The 20916-nt window shown below is 42.0% G+C and overlaps 1 protein-coding gene across 8 annotated transcripts in view; it reads left to right on the top strand.

The window, feature by feature from the left end:
* Window positions 1-20916, top strand: part of USP15 (ubiquitin specific peptidase 15) — a 94651-nt gene that overhangs the window by 56322 nt on the left and 17413 nt on the right. For all 8 annotated transcript variants that reach the window (XM_087723525.1, XM_014072213.2, XM_087723526.1 and 5 more), the window contains 8 exons: window positions 390-563; window positions 888-1046; window positions 11955-12179; window positions 13811-13894; window positions 13983-14077; window positions 14208-14399; window positions 17618-17733; window positions 18759-19031. In XM_087723525.1, coding sequence (XP_087579651.1) covers window positions 390-563; window positions 888-1046; window positions 11955-12179; window positions 13811-13894; window positions 13983-14077; window positions 14208-14399; window positions 17618-17733; window positions 18759-19031 — 1318 coding nt within the window. The remainder of the gene's footprint in view (window positions 1-389; window positions 564-887; window positions 1047-11954; window positions 12180-13810; window positions 13895-13982; window positions 14078-14207; window positions 14400-17617; window positions 17734-18758; window positions 19032-20916) is intronic.

Genomic DNA, 20916 nt, shown 5'->3' with positions numbered 1-20916 from the left:
TGACCTGCATTATATTATTGTTTTGATTGGAACTGGGGCCTAACAGTAAACCACAAATTATCCATTTCTGCATTAATTTAAAATAATCTCAAAATAGTCTTCCCATTCTTACAGGGGAGAAAAACTATGGTAGGTATCTCAATAGGAGTCATTTAGTCGTGACAGAGGCTAGATATTAATTCCTCATTGTTTAATTAACATTCTTTTCAGTCAAGAAAACTGAATGAAGCATGTGTTTATAACTAGTAATGTTTTCAGACCCAAAATCCTAAGGACTAGGAAAAGCAAAAAGACTTGATAAGGAAATATGAAAACTGAAGATGACATTGAGAGGTTCCATTATTATGCATTATACAAAAGTGCTTACTTTTATTCATATTTATTTTTAGTGTCTCAGCAATACACCTCCACTCACAGAATATTTTCTTAATGATAAATATCAAGAGGAGCTAAACTATGACAATCCATTAGGAATGAGAGGTGAAATTGCAAAATCTTATGCAGAGCTCATCAAGCAGATGTGGTCAGGAAAATACAGCTATGTCACTCCAAGAGCTTTTAAGGTATGCGCTAACATAGTTGGATCCTAGAATGCTTAATTTGCTTTCAGTTATATGATTCTTCAACACAAAAAAAGTATTAAAAATTAAAAATGTACATATATTAATAAAATAGGCCCTTGAAAACCACACCTGCTTGTTTTTGTTGTTTGTTTTGATGGGAGATTCCTATAAATTGCAGCAATGATTCCTTTGCTTTTCCTCAATCTTATTTCACAGTATTACAATTATGCATTTAAAATCCATGAAATTAAAATACATTTTCCTTGATTTAACAAAAATGCCTTTGCAATGTCACATGACTCCACTATAAAAAATATTCCCCAGACACAGGTAGGACGATTTGCACCCCAGTTTTCAGGATATCAGCAACAAGATTGCCAAGAATTGCTGGCATTTCTTCTAGATGGTTTGCATGAGGATTTGAATCGTATTAGAAAAAAGCCTTATATTCAACTAAAAGATGCTGATGGAAGACCAGATAAGGTAATGTACCTTTTAGATAATAAGCCTACATGATCTGGACAAATGTTATAAATGCAAAAATGTATCTAAATAATCTAGACAATTCAATTCACATCTGTTGCACTGTAATGGTATGTTGGAATGATCTTGGTGAGAGCCATAGCCAGGAAAACAGTCAGATGAAAGGCAGCTTATCCACAAAAGGAATGTGGACATGGCAAACATCTCTGAAGAGACTTTCACTAGTTTCTTGGATTGTAAAGTCAATATGAGAGAAATGTACTTTTATATCTGCACAATTGTTTTCAGCTTTGTGAGATAGTCCAGACAGGAAGCATGAATTAATTCTATGGTAAAGTTACATTAGGAGAATCTTGCATACCTGAAAATAGCTTTGAGTATAGATCATCCTGGAGAGGGTCTGTCTATATGGTTGCTAGACGTTAACACTGACTTCTAGATGATAAAACCAGAACTGCCCAATAAACTGAGCACAGGTGAAAAGCATGATGTCATGCCTGGTGTGCACGGATTTCAGCTTTCTGGTCTGAAGAGTTCCCATTCATATTTTTGAGCAAAGAAATTTCTGTTCTCCAGTGCACTGCTCAGAGAGCCCAAATGCTGGGTTAACACAGCCTATCTGCCCTTGGACTGAGTGATGTTTTTCTTGACCACGCCTCCCTTTGCCTGCACATGCCCAATTCGAAAACTCAGTCCGCCCGAGTTAGGACTTTTGGGAGAGCTCCAGTCTAAGAGCAGAAAGGCTGGAAAAAGTTTCCCAATTTGGACCACGTTTAAATTCTCAGATAGAGGAAATCACGCTTCTACATCAGGTCTGTCTATTTGCCTCCAGTGAGGCTTCCGTCGCTTTAAGAGAAGGGCTGCCGGGGGGTGGTGGAGCCTGTCGCCGAAGAGGGCTCAACGGAGCTCCTCTCAGAGATCTGGTCTGTATATCTAAATAAGATCATAGATATCACCCCTTTTTGGCTAAGAAAGGGGCAGGGAGTAGCTCTGTGGCTAGGGTCTATTCGTAATTCACAGCCTTTTTCTTTTTTTTGGCTGTGGACAGAGATTAGATCCAGCGTAAGCGGAGCCTTTATCTCCAGCCAGTTCTTCTCAGCTGCTTTTTTTTGGCAGCCCTAGACAGGCGACCCCCCCCCCAGGACAAAGCAAAGTTGTTTGAAGCTAGGATTAATACGGGCGGGTCCCACCCCTGTGAGATTTATGCTTTTATTACTATCTTAAACACCAGCCTCATTTGTCCTAGAGGCTTCTTTGTTTAAATGGACTTCAAAATGGCGATTTCTCTCCGTTGGTGACTGATAGGGGATGTACTTAGCCGGCTTTACCTTCCTGCAGACCGCTCCTTAACAAAATAAATTTTTTTTGGAAACAGAGGGGAGCGAGAGCGCTGTTTATTTGTTTATTTATAATGGCACCCAGGTCAAAATCGAAGCGTCTCTCTACGAATGTGCTTAAAGAATCTACGAATGAATTTAAAGAATCTACCATGGAATCGCAGCCCTTGTCTCCTACGCCCTCTACTGGAGAATTCTTAACACAGGAATTTTTCTTTCAAATGTTTAATGATTTTAAACAAGAAATTAAAGAATTTGTATTGGAGCTATATGGTAATTTAAAGTCTAAAATTGCCCAAATGAAGGCGAATACGTTTGTAGCCGTGTCTGCCCTGTCAGATTATACCGCTGAAATGGAGAGTAAATTGGAAAGCTTGGAGGAGGCTAATTCTAATTTGACTACTAATATTCAAACATTACAACAAAAAATTAGAGATACTCAAGAACAGCTCGTTATGATAAATTTTAACAAGAAGGCATTTGCAATAAGAGTCAGAGGATTCCGCGAAAAGGAGCGAGAGAATCTGAAACAGACCTTTGTTGAAGCCTTCAGCCATGCGGTGGGAAGCCCGGGACTTAATTTTGATTGGCAGATTCGGAAAATCTATCGCCAGAATTCGTTGGTAGCGGAACAGCGACAGCTCCCGAGGGACATAATTATATATTTCTCCACAAAAGAATCCAGAAACGCGATCATGCAAAAATTTTACAGTAATAGTTTGCGAGTTGATGGCCAGGATTTGATTGTCTTCAAAGAAATACCATTCCAGATGTTAAAAGCAAGAAGAGACTATACTTTCTTAACTAAAGAGCTTAGAAATTATCAGATTCAATATAAATGGGAGGCCCCAGCCGGCATTACGGTCACATTTGAGAATCAAAGACTTCGTCTCAATTCTGTTTCGGAGGCTCGAGATTTCTATTACAAGACTTTGAAGGCGGGACTTCCTGATTCACTTGGAAAAGAGGAAAGACAAGCCGAAGGAGAAGGCAAGCAACAGACCACATGGCTGCAAGATGGAGGGGGTAGCTCTCCCTCCCTCGGAGAAGCAGAAAAGCGGAGATCGAGGATTTAGACATTCTAAAATATTCGTCAAAGTTGTGGATTGAATGGGGGTTTGCGACCTCTCTCCGGTAGAAAAAGCGGAATTGGATATTGATGGGGTGATGCTGAATGTATATTTGTAAAAGGCATGCAGAATGATTTACGCTGTTTAAATCCTGTTAGAAGGGAAAGTTTGATGAGATTATTTTAAAATAGAGGTAAACTGATTCTTGTTGAAAGTATTATTTGAATATGTGGAATGATCTATGCTATTTAATTTTTATAAGAAGGGAAAGCTTGGTGAAATTATTTTGAGCTAGATTGTAAACTAATGTCTGCATAAATTTGATAGTGGTAAACATTAGAGAAGCAAGGGATGAGGGTAAAATGCATGCGGAATGATTTACGTTGTTTAAATCCTATTAGAAGGGAAAGCTGGATGGGATCATTTCAAGATAGAATGCAAACTGATTTTAGTGTAAAGTAATATTGGATCCACGCTGCTTAAATTTTACTAGAAGGGAAAGTTTGGTCATATTATTTTGAGCTAGATTGTAAATTGATGTCTGCACAAATTTGTATAAATTTTGACTCTTGTGTGAATTACTGTTTGAAAATAAGGTTAAGAAAGATTATTTGGAGGGATTATGGGAAATAGTGGTAAATATTAGAGAAGCAAGGGACGAGGGTAAAATGCACGCGGAATGATTTACGCTGTTTAAATCCTATTAGAAGGGAAAGTTTGATGAGATTATTCTTCTGTAAAGTAATATTTGAATATGTGGAATGATCCACGCTGCTTAAATTTTACTAGAAGGGAAAGTTTGGGGAGATTATTTTTGAGCTAGATTGTATACTGATGTCTATATAAATTTGTATAAATGTTTATCTGAATATAAGGTTAAGGAAGAGGAACTGGAGAGTCTACAGGAGGTTGGGGTAAATAACAAAGAAGCAAGAGACGAGAATAAAATACATATAGAATGATTTACACTATTTAAACATAAATAAAGATGGGGGGCTGAGCTTAATACAAAGAGTTCTTTTTTTCTTTTTTTCTTTTCTTTTTTTTTTCTTTCTTCTCCTTTATATAACATGTATTTTCTTTCTATCTATTTTTTTTAATATATTACTTTTATTTTTAATCCATACGATTATAAGATACTTTAGATAGAGGGCAGTGCCAGGTGTGGGCCCTGGGAAGTCGGGAGGATTAGGGATGGGGATTTATGGGGGGTGGGTGGGTGGGTGTTAATATAGTCTCAATAAGAAAAAGAATGCACTTGTATACGGTTGTTCTTTTTTTTTCTCTTTTTTTTCTTTATATTTTTTTTTCCTTGGTTTATTTTATTTTTTATCATATTATATTAATAAACAACAGTTGAATAAAGGAATACACCAAGGAGGGAGGTAGAGGGAAAGAAGAGGGAGGAGTAAGGAAGGAGTAAGGGGAATTTAAGGAGGGCGTGCTGGGAGTAAGGGGAGAAGGAAGGTTTGAGGGGAAAGGGAAGTAGGAGGGGAGTGTTAGAGGGAGGAAAGGAAAGTTGGAGGGGGAAGATGGGGTGTATGGAGGATGGAAGTGTCAGGTGGGGTTGTGAATGATGAGTTGTGTTTTCTTTTTTATTTTGTTTTATTTCTTTTCTTATAGCAAATATCCAGTATATAAGTGACTGTAAAATGGAATGTGAAAATGAATAAAATATATTTGAAAAAAAAAAAAAAAAAGAGAAGGGCTGCCGGGTTTCCCTGCTGTTGCTAATTGCAAGCACTGCAGGGGGTTGAAAAGGCTTGCACAGCGGGGGCTGGCTAGCAAGGGAGCAATTAGTGGGATAAACCAAGTTCCCTGTTGGAACAGGGGCGTCCCAGGGGGAGGAAAAGTCCAGCAAAGGCTCTGAGAAGGCTCTAAAGCAGGTGAGCCGGATTGCTAGGATTCCCTCGCCTGCTCCATTTTGCCCGGCAACAGCAGCGACGGCTGGAGCCTTCGCGCGCTTTTCAGGGCTGGAAAGAGCGGGAAGCGGCTGCGTGCGCACCCCCCGCCATTTTGGATCGCTCCGACTCACTGTGCAGAGCGGCAGAGCTCAGAGCGTGCGAGGAACAAGGCAGCAAGAAGAGCCCAGCCAGCCAACGGAGCCTCAGCGAGCCCTCAACGACTGCAGAACGCCGCGGGGAGGCTGGGGGCTAGACTGGGAAGCCAGCTAGTCTCTCCCTCCGGAAAATAAGCTAAGTCTCGGGGAACCGAGGGCGGTGGGAGGAAGGAAATCCGACCCCAAGGCGGCCCTTCCCTCCTGGAGATTCTGCCAGCGCTTTTGGACTGCAAAGGCCAGCGCGGGCCCATCCCAACTCCAGCTATCTTCCAGGCCTCGTGAGGACCTGAAATGGCTGAGGAATGCAGGGTGGCCTTAGGGGATCAGGTGGGGCCCTCCAGCAAGCGCTGCAAGCTGGATCCCTCTGTAAATAAAGGCAAAGGGCACAAAGGCTCACTTGAAAGGTCTTCTCCAAGAGCCACAGTGGATCCCAGGGAGGTTTCAAGGCCCCTTCAGCCAGAACCTAGCCCAGACCGTCGCAGCAGGGAGTCAGCTTCCCCTGATCGTGAGGCCCAATCCCCCGGGGACAGTGAATTCTTGTCTGGGGATAACTATGCATCCAGGTATCCATCTCCTGAAGCATCTTGGGGGTACCCCGACTCCCCTAGCTCCTCCATCGGAGAGGAACGAGATTCTGTCCAGAATTCCCCCTGTGGGAAGGGTGGATCCAGCTCAGGCAGGCCTAGCCAGCGCAGGCCCAGTAAGCAAAAGAAAAAAAGGGGAAAAAGTCCTGCTCTTTCTGATGAAATGAGGGAGGTAATTTCCTTAGCCATCTCCCAAGGGATAGCTGAAGGCATTAAGCGCAAGGGCTCTCGCAAGGGCAAGGCCCCAAAGGAGAAACGCAAACCTAGGGCCTCCACCTCTAAGGAGCCTGTATCCTCCTCCCCATCTTCAAGCCCCTCTCACTCTGGGCTATCAAGTTCTGAGCAGGAAGAAGGGGAGATTTTCGCCCTTTCCGAAGACGAAAACCCCACCCCTGACAAGCCAAAATTCTCTGGCCTGTTTCAACCGTCATTATTCAAGTCTATCTTGCACAAAGCCATGACGGCCACAGAGTTAGGCCCCACTTCCAGACCTGAGGCCTCTCAGGCTTCCACTTCCAAGGAACTTAAGCATGGGTTGTTCAAAGAGACAGTAGAAACTCCCGAGGTTATTCCTGTGCCAGACCTATTCATGGACGCGGTACAGCGCCAGTGGCTACAGCCAGGCACCCTGACCAACCCCAGTGGGGGGGATAGAACTCTATATGCAGTAGAAGATAAAATGGAGGAAATCCTCAAATTCCCAGAAGTAGATGCCCCAGTCATGTCTCTGACTTCCAATTCCAACCTGCCAGCTGAGCTCCTAGAGGGACTTAAGGCAGAAGATAAGAGGTCAGAAAAGGCATGTCAGAAAACACACATGGCGTCTGCCTGGGCCATCAAGGCATCCACCTCTGCCTCCTTTTTTATTTTTTATTATTTTATTTAACCCTATTCTGGCTGTGCCAACTCAGGTCCAGAACCCCGCCCAGGAAATCTAGGTGGCACCATGAGCTAACCAAGATTATTACCGCTGTCGAGTATTTGGCGGATGCCACCTTGACAGCAGCAAAATTCTCTTCCAGAGCTCTAGCTTCCAATATCACCTCCCGCCGCCTCCTATGGCTCAGGCACTGGCAGGCCGAAATGAAGGCTAAATGGAAGCTGGCATCGGCCCCATTTAAAGGGGACTTTCTGTTTGGAGAGGCCCTGGACAAGTTTGTCACCGAAACCAAGGACAAACGCAAGATCCTTCCGGCAACCTTTAAAAGGGGTGACCGGAAAGGGGCGGGGTCCTTTCGTAAGAGACCCTACAGGAGCCAGGAAACAGGGCAATCTTCCCACCCTTCCTCCTATCAGAGGCCCTTTCAGGCAGGGGGGGATAGGCACCAAGACAGATCCTTCGGGGCTCGTGCCAACCAATCCCAGTCTTCCTTTCGGAGACCATTCCAAGGAGGAGGAAACAACAGTGGTGGATCCCGGCCCTTTCGTAAGGGAAAGTGACGGTCACAGGGATCCCCCCATCGGGGGTCGGCTACGGCTGTATGCCGACAGGTGGGAGGAGATAACATCAGACAAGTGGGTCCTCACAACCATTCGCAAGGGCCTTCTCCTGGACTTCCTATCCTTTCCCCAAAGAAAGTTTATCCGCTGTCCTACCCCCAGGAACCCAGAAAAGAGGGAACGCATGAGGGCAGAAATCTGCCATCTCCTAGAGATAGAGGCGATAGAGCCAGTCCCCAGGGATCAGCAGGGGAGGGGCTTCTATTCGATCCTCTTCCTAGTGCCCAAAAGTTCAGGGGGGTGGAGGGCCATCTTGGACCTCAAGAGCCTAAATCAGCATCTGGCTTACAAGAGGTTCAAGATGCAGTCACTCCACTCCATCCTGGGCTGTGTGAGGGAGGGGGACCTATTGACATCAATAGATCTCAAAGAGGCCTACCTGCATGTCCCCATCCATGTGGCCCACAGGCGGTTCCTGAGGTTCTACGCGGAAGGGAAGCATTTCCAGTACAGGGCTCTTCCCTTCGGGCTATCATCTGCGCCCAGAACATTCACCAAAATTCTGGCAGTGCTAGCGGCTCATCTCCGCAACCATCTGGTTCATCTGGAATGTTATTTAGACGACATAATCATTCACTCTCTCACCACCAAGCAGGCACACCGCGATGTTTCTCTGACTGTGCAGACCCTGCAGTACCATGGCTTCTCTGTCAACATGGAGAAGAGTCAGTTCCGACCATCCACCTGTATACAGCACCTGGGTGCGGTCATCAACTCCACCTCCTGCCAGGTATTTCTTTCGCCAGACCGGCTGTCGAACCTGAGACGCAGAGTGAAGCACTGCAGCCTTGCCAGGTCGGTACCCATCATTCAGCTGTCCCAGCTCCTAGGGATAATGATCTCGTGCCTGTGGGTGGTTCCCTGGGCTCGCCTTCATGCCAGAGAGCTGCAGTGGTTTCTGCTGCCAGTGCAGAGGGCCAGGAACAGCAACTCACTCAGGCGGCTTCGGCTCCCACGAAAGGTGATCCGGTCTCTGGCATGGTGGAGGTCCAAGGCAGTCAGGAAGGGCTGCCTGTTCAAGGAGCCGGAGAGACTAGTTGTCACCACGGATGCCAGCCTCCTGGGGTGGGGCGCCCACTGTCAGGGCCACCTAGCCCAAGGCCGATGGACTCAGAGGGAGGCCGCCCACAGCATCAATTGGCTGGAACTGAGGGCAGCTCGCCTAGCACTGAGAAAGTTCGCATCTCTAGTAAGAGGGGCTCATGTACTGTTGATGACAGACAATGTGGCGACAAAAGCGCACATAAACCGGCAAGGGGGCACTCGATCAAAGTCCCTCATGCTCGAGGCAGAAGCGCTGGGCAGGTGGGCGGAACGTCATCTGGCTTCTCTCAGTGCAGATCACATCTCCGGCGTAAGCAACCAGGAAGCAGACTGGCTGAGCCGCCAACGCATCGACCACTCGGAGTGGCGCCTGCACCCGGACCTGTTCCAGCAGATCGTGAGGAGGTTCGGCAAGCCACAGGTAGACCTGTTTGCCACACACAACAACACACAGCTCCCACGCTTCTTCAGTCGCTACCACTCGCCCCAGGCGGAGGGAACAAATGCTCTGAGGTCAGTGTGGCCTCAGGGACTTCTGTATGCCTTCCCTCCACTTCCGCTCATCCCTCAAGTGGTGAACAAGCTCCTGACCGAAAAGGCAGACCTCATTCTGGTGGCTCCCTTCTGGCCCAGAAGGCCCTGGTACGCAGACCTGGTCAGCCTCTCAGTTCAAAGACCTTGGAGAATCCCCCGGGACAAGATTGCCCTCAGCCAGGGGGCCATTACCCATCCGGAGCCCCAGTGGCTGCAGCTAGCCGTTTGGCACTTGAAGGGGAGCTCCTGAGAAAGCAAAAATTCTCTGACCAGGTCATTCGAACAATCCAAGCATCCAGGAAGCCCTCTACGACTAGAATCTACGATGCCACCTGGGCCGCCTTCTCACGGTGGTGCAAGACTAGGAACATAGAGGCCTCCTCAGCCTCGATCCCTCAGACCCTAGACTTCTTGCAAGAGGGTCTGGATAAGGGCCTTGCAGTCAGCACCCTCAGACGCCAGGTTGCAGTGTTGTCTACCATCCTGGTAAAGGGCTCCTCTCGCTCGCTGAGTCAGCTCCCCCAGATCAAGAGCTTTCTCAAGGGAGCAGCGAATATCAGCCCTCCAACTGTTCACCGGTATCCGTCATGGGATCTTCCATTTGTGCTTAAGGCCCTGACCAAAGCCCCATTTGAGCCTTTGAAAAAGACCAGTCTGCGCTACCTCACCATCAAAACCGCTTTCCTGGTGGCCATTACATCCGCTCGCAGGGTAGCCGAGCTTGCTGCGCTCTCTGTCAGGGAGGATTTGTGCGTAGTTCACCTGGACAGAGTAATATTGAGACTTGATCCGTCATTTGCTCCGAAAATTAACTCTCTGTTTCACAGGACTCAAGAACTTATTTTGCCCAACTTCTGTCCCCATCCTTCTCACCCTAAGGAGCGTGAGTGGCACAAGCTGGATGTGAGACGGGCCATGCGCACGTATGTAAAGAGAACAAAGGACTACCGCCGGTCAGAGGCTTTCTTTGTCTCCTTCCTCCCTGCGTCCCGGGGCCGCAAGGTCTCCTCTCACACTGTGGGACGTTGGCTACGTGCTTGCATCAAACTGGCATATGAGCACCAGGGCAAGACGGCTCCGAGACGAATCACCGCTCACTCCACCAGGAGTGCTGCAACGTCTGCAGCCTGGGCAACCCAGGCCTCTATCCTAGACATTTGTAGAGCGGCCACCTGGGCTTCCCCCACGGCCTTTATTAGAAACTATAAGATTGACACCTTTGCCTCAGCCGAAGCCTCCTTTGGCAGAAGAGTATTACAAAGAGTGGCTGAAATGCCAGAGGCTTCGGCGCTTCCCCACCCTGGGACTCAATAGCTTGGGCATGTCCCAGCATTTGGGCTCTCTGAGCAGTGCACTGGAGAAAGACCGTTGACTTACCTGAACGGTCGTTCTCGGGGCACTGCGAAGAGAGCCCAAACCCACCCGGGTGTTAGTATTGAACGATGTGGCTGTATTGACTGTAATTGATTACAGGACGGTTCCTTCGTTTTCGAATTGAGCATGTGCAGGCAAAGGGAGGCGTGGTCAAGAAAAACATCACTCAGTCCAAGGGCAGATAGGCTGTGTTAACCCAGCATTTGGGCTCTCTTCGCAGTGCCCCGAGAACGACCGTTCAGGTAAGTCAACGGTCTTTCTGTATACAGAATTTCATCATTGAAACTGTTAAAGAAAAGTTGGGGGGGCGACTTATGTTAATGCTACATCTTAATTATTAAAGTGCTTGTTAGCACTTTGTTATTAACATGCTATGAGAAAACCTGGCTTGAAATATGGCATCAAATTATTTAAATAATATTTCATTTAACTTACCAGCTTGGGGAAAGACAGGAGAAGGACAATTAAAAGAAGCCAAATACCAGAAAGTGTACCACAGTCCTTTGAACATACTAGATTCTCTATTCCTGTCACCATATGCAATTCTCCCATTCTAGGTGCTTTTTTTCACACAGTCAACATAAAATAGACACCTCCCTTCTCTACTTCTCCCTCCCCTCCCCTTTTGGCATTGCTCTATATATCTCCTTTTCAATTGCTATTTTCCTATCTCATTCCTATCATATCTACTTGCTATCTACTTTCTTGCCAGTTCTCTCTCTCTTCTGTCTGCTCATCATTAAACAATCCTAATTTGCCCCACTGCTACTCACAGACTGTTTTCTCACCATTCAGTGGCAAGAAGTTGCAGGTTGCTAGAAATGCTTCAGAACCAAGCACTTATTTATAATTGCTCATTATTTTTATGTTCCAAGAAATTGTCAGTGGAGTAAGATGATTGATAAATGAAAGCCACCATTTTTTCCATTTAAAAAAGAGAAAAAATATATATGACCAATATGCTTTATGGGGACTGGGGAGATGTCCATGAATGCTTTCAGATCCTATATTTAGGGAATTAACTATCTCAAATTGGCATTGCATAGATACTGTGGTTAAAGATTCTTACTTTTGATTCTATTTCTTGGCCTTGAACAGTTGGTCCTATTACATATTTGAATAGAATTTTATGCCCAATGGAGACCTTAGAAATTGTCATCAACTTTGTTTGAGATAATCTGGCATTCATAATGAATATAATATAAAGAGGCTAATACAGTATATGAAGATACTAAATGTTTATCTTTCCCCAAAATTACCCAATTACGTTTTCTTACTGTAATCTACTGGATAACACTGTTAGGTAGTATATGGTACTTATAGGTATGTGCAAGATGTTAATTTCATTTAAATATTTAATGATTCATATAACTTACTTGTACTATTTTAACTTCGTCTTAATTTAGGTGGTTGCTGAAGAAGCTTGGGAGAACCATTTGAAACGAAATGACTCCATCATTGTAGATATATTTCATGGACTTTTTAAATCAACCCTAGTTTGTCCAGAATGTGCCAAGATCTCTGTAACATTCGATCCCTTTTGTTATTTAACTCTTCCTCTACCTATGAAAAAAGAACGCAGTTTGGAAGTTTATTTAGTTAGACTTGATCCACTTTGTAAACCCATGCAGGTATATATGCCATGTTTTACAGCAATAGTTTCTTTAATATGTTAATTGAAATAGAGTTTTATTTATTTTTATGAATTTTAAGTCATATTTTCAATTTGATATTGTGGTCCTTTCTCTTAAACTATGCATATAATTTGTAACTTTGTATAATTTATAGTACCATCATAAAGATGGAAATTATTCACCCCTTGAATCATAATATTTGCTGTTATTATTACTACAGCAATATAACACAATAAGATAGTAATTTGTTATGAATACTAGAACTATTATAAGACAAAAATGTATAATATAAAGCATTTTGATTTTTCAACATGATTGATATTAAATAATATACTTTACAAATATAATTTTCATTTCCATTTCCTCATAATTTAATCATATTTCTAGTTAATGAATGCAAGAGCCATGTTGGTAGATCTTGTTCTGTTAAGAAAATAGCCGCCTCTCCACTCAGATTACAGAAATGATGGGAAGAAAAAAGAAGGTTGGGCTTCTATTAGTTAAAGGTCCCAATCAGCAGCTATTAGTTAAAGGTCCCAATCTTTTTATCATAATTTAAGAAAATGTATCTGTTTTAGCATTCTCATTATGTTATCTGTTCAAAAAATCTGTTTGACTGGACAACTGTATTATTACATTAGATTTGGTACCTGACAGAAGTTAAGGAACAGCATTATACTCAAGCTGCCATTCTCAAGAATCTTTGTATTTTTAAATGAGGTTGTATTCCTAAAAGAATTGGCAGAATATGTTACAAGGCTTCCTTTAACAGTGATGAAGTGGAAAGGCCAACCATTTTGTCCCAGTTTCTATGTCACTCCAAATCATAAGCTTGCAGTTGAGTTTATGCATTCCTCAAAAGGAAATAAAATACATCATTATTTTTTCCAGTTTGTGGTACACTGGAACTCAGTGTTATATAGAGATTCTGAGCAAATTTTGAAAGCATTTGTTCCTGCAAAATGCAGCTTACAATTTCTGCGAAAAAACCCTGTTGTGTATTAGGAAGGCAACCAGAATAGTGCAAATTCAATGCAATATTTTTCTTTCTTTATTCAGATCTGTTTATTTTATTAAATTGATTTGTTTGGAAAATAATATCTTAAAGGTTCAGCAAACAATAATAACATACAGTATTGGGGTGAGAAATACTAGATTAGTTAATAGATGATAATGATTCATTCTAAATTATATATATAATGGAGGAATATTATGATACGTTACTGTAGCTTGAAAAACAGTAGTATGAATTGTAGGCTGATGGCTTTGAGATTCAGATATGAACGTTTGTTTGAATGCTGCAAGAGGAATAGGCTGTATACTTTTCATGGTAGGCAATTGGATTTTATCACCAAGTTGTTCATTAATAGATTCCCTTTCCACTACCAAATATTTCCTATTAAGCCACTGTCATAGCTAGTAATTCCTTTCCTTTAAAGATGGACTAGCGACTTTTATTCATATATGTTTACAGCTCATTCAAAAATTAACTCCCTAACTATATTTCTTTTCAAAAGCTCTTTTTCATATAGAATTTTCTTATGTTACTTCAATAGTAAATATTGAGAATTATATCCAGTTATCTTCTTTGTGTTTTAAGAATAACAATATTGTATTTTATTTTCTAGTACAAAGTAGTAGTACCAAAAATTGGAAATATACAGGATCTCTGCATCGCATTATCAACTTTGTCAGGTGTTGCTGCAGATAAGGTATGATAATTCTTAGGTGATTGTACATCTAACTAAATATTATCTATACATCTAAACAAATATAAAATAAATTGTGTTTCTTTTTTAGATGATCGTTACTGATATATATAATCATAGGTTTCATAGAATATTTACAATGGATGAAAATCTAACCAGTATTATGGAACGTGATGACATTTATGTGTAAGTTCAAATGTATAGTCAAAATATTTTTCTCATAAACTGTATGTGATTTAGTTGAATTATATAAAATATATCCTAATTTAAAATGAGTATTTTGTGTTTTTGTTTGATTCCATTTTTGTTGCTTTAGATTTGAAATTGCCATCAACAGAACTGAAGATACAGAGCAAGTTGTAATTCCAGTTTGTTTAAGGGAAAAGTTTCGCCATAGTGGTTATAGCCATCATAGTGGTTCAACACATTTTGGACAACCTTTTCTTATAGCAGTGCCTAGAAATAACACAGAAGATAAACTGTATAATCTTCTGCTATTAAGAATGTGGTAAGTGTAAAAGAGAAATTCTATGGTATATTTAACTTTACATTGGAAGCATTTGCACATCACAAATGTAGATCTTCTAGCAAAAGGTAAAAGACTTTAAACTGCTTTTTCTGATTCCATGGTTAATCTTAAAAGGAAGGATCAGCAATGTCTGCATTTATTCACCTATTTGGATCGGGAGGTACTTCAAACGGTGACTCACGCTCTTGTCACCTCGAGGCTGGATTATTGCAACGCGCTCTACATGGGGCTACCCTTGAAAAGCGTTCGGAGACTGCAGTTAGTCCAGAATGCGACTGCGCGAGCAATATTGGGTGCACCGAGGTACACCCACGTTACACCTGTCCTCCGCGAGCTGCACTGGCTACCAATTGGTCTCTGGATGCAATTCAAGGTGTTGGTTATCACCTTTAAAGCCCTACATGACTTAGGGCCAGAGTACCTTCGAGACCGCCTACTGCCACATACCTCCCAGCAGCCAGTAAGATCCCACAGATTGGGCCTCCTTCAGATGCCATCAGCCAGACAGTGTCGGCTGGCGGGCCCCCAGAGGAGAGCCTTCTCTGTGGCTGCTCCGACTCTTTGGAATCAACTACCCCCAGAGATCCGGACCATACCCACTCTCATGGCCTTCAGGAAAGCTGTAAAAACTTGGCTGTTCCGGCAGGCCTGGGGCTGTTGACCTCACTGTTGAGGTCCAGCCCCGACTAGAATGAATATATGAGGTGTTGCTATTTTAAACCGTTTTCTTTTGTTATGTGTTCGTTATGTGCCTTTTTTTCTCTCTCTTATTTTTGTAAGCCGTCCAGAGTCCTTCGGGATTGGGCGGCATATAAATGTGGTTAATTAAATTAATTCATTTCATTTCTACATCCATCTCAACAAATAGCTCTGAGCGTATATCATGAGTCACAAATGAAGAGGTGATAAGCCGCCTGGGAAAGCAAAGGGGAATAATCAAAGCCATTAAAAAGTGAAAGTTAGAATATTTTGATCATGTGATGCGACACCCAGAAAAATATGGCATTCTTCCCTTAATCCTCCAGGGAAAGATTGAAGGCAAATGAGCAGAAGAACATCATGACTTCAAAATCTAAGGGACTGGTTTGGACAAAACTCAGCAGCACTTTTTCATGCGGCTGTTGACAAAAATAGGATTGCCAACATGATTGCCAACGTCTGATGACGGATATGGCACAAGAAGAAGATACATCATGGAACATAGAAACAAATTCGATCCGTTCCAGTCTGGCTTCAGACCTGGCTGCAGCACAGAAACCGCTTTGGTCGCGTTGACCGATGATCTCTGGAGAGCCAGGGATGGAGGCCACGCCTCCATCCTGGTGCTCCTTGACCTCTCGGTGGCTTTCGATACCATCGACCATGGTATCCTTCTGCGACGACTGCGGGAGGTGGGGGTGGGAGGCGCTGTTTTACAGTGGTTCTCCTCTTACCTCTCGGACAGGTCGCAGTCGGTGTTAGTTGGGGAGCAGAGATCGACCCCTAGGCCCCTAACGTGTGGGGTGCCCCAGGGTTCGGTCCTGTCCCCCCTTCTTTTCAACATCTACATGAAACCCCTGGGTGAGATCATTCGACGGCACGGGATAAAGTACCATCAATATGCGGACGATACTCAGTTGTATCTGTCCGCCCCGTGCCAACTCAACGAAGCGATGGATGTGATGAGCCAGGGGCTGGATGCTGTTAAAGACTGGATGGGGGTCAACAAGCTTGTGCTCAATCCAGAAAAGACCGAGTGGCTGCTGTGTTTCCCTCCCATGAATTGGCCAAGTACTCCATCTCTCAGGCTGGGGTGTCAAATTATATGCTCCTCAGACAGGGTTCGCAACTTGGGAGTCCTCCTGGACCCACAGCTGACCTTCAAACATCATTTGTCAGCTGTGACCAGGGGGGCATTTGCCCAGGTTCGCCTGGTACACCAGTTGCGTCCCTACCTGAACCGGGAGGCCCTCACAACAGTCACTCGTGCCCTTGTGACCTCTAGGCTGGAATATTGCAATGGGCTCTACATGGGGCTGCCCTTGAAGAGCATTCGGCGACTCCAGCTAGTCCAGAATGCTGCCGCGCGAGCGATTGTGGGTGCACCTCGGTTCACCCACGTAACACCTATCCTCCGCGAGCTGCACTGGCTACCTGTTGATCTCCGGGTGCGCTTCAAGGTGCTACTTATCACCTATAAAGCCTTTCATGGTAGTGGGCCTGGGTACTTGAGAGACCGCCTACTGCCAATTACCTCCACTAGACCGATCCGATCGCATCGATTAGGCCTCCTCCGAATCCCATCTTCTAGCCAGTGCAAATTGGCAACTACCCGGAGGAGAGCCTTCTCGGTGGCTGCTCCGTCCCTTTGGAATGAACTCCCCGTGGAGATTTGGACCCTCACCACCCTCCAGTCCTTCCGCGCCGCTTTAAAGATCTGGCTGTCCCGGCTGGCCTGGGGTTAAGATTGTAGCCCCACTCGAATTGTGCGATTGTTGTGTTTTTTTTTAACATGCTGTATTGTCTATTGTTTGTCTTCTCCCTCTCCCTCTTGAATTGTGAGCCGCCCTGAGTCCCCCCAGGGAAAAGTGCGGCATACAAATAAAGGCAAAACAAACAAAACAAACAAATTAAAAACAATTTAAACAATATAAAATAATTTATGGTGGCACGAAGTAGAACTGTTACCATACATGTTAACGCAACCGAGAAGTGGGCTCTTTAACACTGGGCCTTTAACACACTGGGCTGTAGGCCCAGCATACACTCTTATGAATATGAAAGGGCAGCAGGATTGGGTTCAATCAATATGTGAAAGGGAGAATGTTCCACTGCCATAGCCCGGCAGAGAAGGCAGATCTTCTTGTCCCTACCAATCCAGTAATACTCCTTAGTTAACCTGTGTCTTAAGGCTATTGGCTATTCAATTAGTAATATTGAGAAATAGTTTGAAGATCATACAAGGACTTCTAAATATTTAAAATAAATTATCCTTGACTATCTGTAAATATTGCAAGATAACTTATAACATAAAAATAGAGCAATTTTTATCAAGTAATGTTTTTATCGAGTAATGCTGCTGCAGCACAACAACAAAATACAATTATAGCACTACTCGATTTCCAAACTTTTTATGGTTAATTTATTGCATTATATAAATGTTTTTAAAAAGTATAATAACAAGAAGGTTGCTATAATAATTGATTTGTGCATTTCAGTCGATATGTGAAAACCTCTGCTGAAACAGAAGACACTGAAGCATCTCTCCAGTGCTGCAAGAACAATAGCATCAATGGTAATGGTCCAAATGGAATTCATGAAGAAGGATCTCCAAGTAAGGCTTGAATTTAAAAAGCTGCTCTAATATACACTCTAATATAGTGTTGTCTTCCTTTAAAGCTTATTTTGCCTTGTCAACTGCCTTTCTTGGTTATCCTTAATCCATAATCCTTATTAACATTCTCATAAATGTAGAAAAAGGACGCTCCCTAATATTTATAAAGCTAAAAAGTACAGACATTAAGTGAGTTTTTTTGTTGTTATACCCTCAAATCTTATTTCATATACTGTTTATTATAATTCACAGTTCGTGTGTTCTGTGTCAAAAGTATGTTATTAAAAGAGGTTAATACTTACATGTCTCATGAGATTACTCTCTTCTCTTTTAAAATAAATGTATTTTATATGGAGAAATTATGAAAGAAAGTGGCTTTGTAATAACAGTGCTCTTCCATCTAATAGAATGGTGCCATTTATATTTATTTTTGTTTCATTAACATGCTATACAATTATAATTATTGGGCTTAAAATAATATGGGCAACACTTAATAAAATTTATGTAAAGTCCTAGCAGAAAGATTGAATAAAATTTTAAAGAATCAGAGTTACTTTTTTTAATAGTCCTTTGTAATAGCCTATATAGTCAAATAAGTTGGAAATTGCTTAAAATAGTTTAATATAGAGTATACGTAGATTCTTAAATTTTCTCTTATTATTCTGAAATATTTGAGTTTTTAGACTATTTATCTCTTCTTAATAGCCAGTGATAATTGATTAGAATTCATATTATTTATTATTCTTAATAACATTCCTTTGGCTTAATAAATCATCCAAATGTAAGGTAAATCAGGTAGGCTTTACCTGTCCTGATTTCTCAATGTGAATATATATACAGTTCTGTTAATCTAGTTTTATGCATGTGTTTTAACTTGTAGCACGAACAATATGTAAATTTGTGTTTCAGAATTTTACATTAGAAAGAGATAGTCATACTTTAACTCTTTAATTATGCCTTGATTTTACAATCCACATATCCAAAAGTCAAAGATATTCACTGTATCATTATGTCTTCTATCACAGGTGAAATGGAAACTGATGAACAAGATGATGAATCTAGCCAGGATCAAGAACTACCATCTGAAAATGAAAACAGTCAGTCGGAAGATTCTGTGGGAGGTGATAATGATTCTGAAAATGGATTATGTACAGAGGATTCCTGTAAGGATCAAGTTATAGGGCACAAAAAACGATTGTTCACATTCCAATTCAACAGCTTAGGCAATACAGACATCAATTATGTCAAAGATGATACCAGGCATATACGATTTGATGACAGACAACTTCGACTAGATGGTAAGTTTTATACTGGAATAAAATGTATTTTTGTAAATGTGACGATTATTATTTGGTCAATGAATAAATAATATTTGTCATCTTTTAGGGCAAATCCTCACAAGAACATATACAATGAAAATGATAAATAGAATATATATTTTTAAAAAGCATTAAATATATTGCTGGAATATAAAATCTTAACTTTCACACTACTGTATATCCCCTACCAAAAAACCATAATACACTTCCCAAGGTTTGCTTGTTGTTGGCTTTTTTACTTTTTCAATCAGAATTTCCCAATACACCTTTCCAGACACATTTACCAAACAAATCCCTTTAATTTTTGTATTTATTCTTACCATTTTCCACTTTTATAGAACAATAATTACATTCTTCCAAATGACAGATTGTTCAGATTCCCATTTAACAAGTTGAAAGTGACTCCGTAAACAAACCATATCCATGTTTTAATATTTTTTCACATACAACATATATATCTGTAGATTATTTTTCAATGTTTTCTCCCAGTTTTATAAATTCCTTCTTACCGATATTTTCTTGGACTCCAACATTTGTAGATTAGTTGTAATTCCATACGTATCACTATCATTCCCATTCAGATCTCTAAACTCCTCCTCCTAGCCTGTTTTCACTTCAGATTCATCCCAATCATTTAATATTTTTAAAATGTCTTTATTCTGCTGTTATTTAAATATTTTTAACTATATCCCAAACAATTTCAACTGGCAGGGTCCAGATAGAGAACTTTCTTTTCCATTACCCCCACTCTATGGAGCACTCTCTCCCCAGAGGTGAGATGGGCCCCCACTCTCCTGACCTTCCAGAAAGGCGTGAAAACATGGCTCTGCTGCCTGCTTAAGACCCACAGAGAAGCATGCAGCCATGGAGCTGGTTAGTGCTTGAAATCCTAACCCTGCCTTTTAATTAATTTTTTAACATTCCTTGCCTCTTTTAAATTTTGTATACTGTTTTTGTGCTTTTAATATTTTATTTGTATGCTGCTCAGAATCCCTCTGTGAGGAAAATGGGCAATTACTAAATATGAAAAATATTTTTTTTTATTTTCATCATTTTTTTCTGCATTTTCTGCCCCTTTAAACTTTAAATCTTCCTTATTTTAGTTTAGTGATGGCTAACTTTTTCGTCGCTGCATGCTGAAAGTGCATGCACGCGCACCCATAATGCAATGCATGCGCGATGCATCCTCCCACGCATGCATGCTACTCCCCCTGTGCATGGGCGTGCATCTCCCACATGCCCCATGCCCCCCACGCATGCATGGCAGACACCCGAAAACCAACTGGCCAGCAGGAGGCACGCACACATGCATGGTAGCTGGGGCGATGGCTCACATGCCCGCAGAGAGGGCTCTGCGTGCCACCTGTGGTTCACGTGCCATAGGTTCGCTATCATGGCTCTATTTGATGTCTTTTCTTCACCTCCATTTTTTTTCTATATACACATTGTAAAATGTCTTTCATACTTTTTTGCAGTAATTGTTATGTTCTATGCATCTTTCCCTCCCCTACAGATATATATCCATTGCTTTTCCAGTAGGTATGAAATAGACTGCTGCTTAAACCATGTAATCAAAACAAATCACTCTTTATTCACTAATTGCCATTATTAGTCATTTGTCTATATCTGAATAGCTGTCATGTTTTGTTTCTCTCTCATTTTTTTTATTTTATTCAAATTTATACTAAAATGGTCCTGAAAAACCTCAAGCAGTGTACAAAAACAAGTGGCAACAAAGATACCACAAAACAAAACTTACAAATTATAGTAAAACCTATATTATTAATAGGTTAAAAATTATATATTAATAAAAGGTTCATCTCCTAAAGTTAGCAAACCTTCACAATCCTATCCAAAAGGCCTT

The sequence above is a fragment of the Thamnophis sirtalis genome, unplaced genomic scaffold, assembly GCF_051295495.1.
Source record: "Thamnophis sirtalis isolate CommonGarterSnake01/CBP01778 unplaced genomic scaffold, rThaSir2_p1.2 scaffold_9, whole genome shotgun sequence".
NCBI classification, from domain to species: Eukaryota; Metazoa; Chordata; class Lepidosauria; order Squamata; family Natricidae; genus Thamnophis; species Thamnophis sirtalis.
The sequence above is the reverse complement of the archived record's forward strand: the minus strand, read 5'-3'. Positions and strand labels throughout refer to the sequence as shown.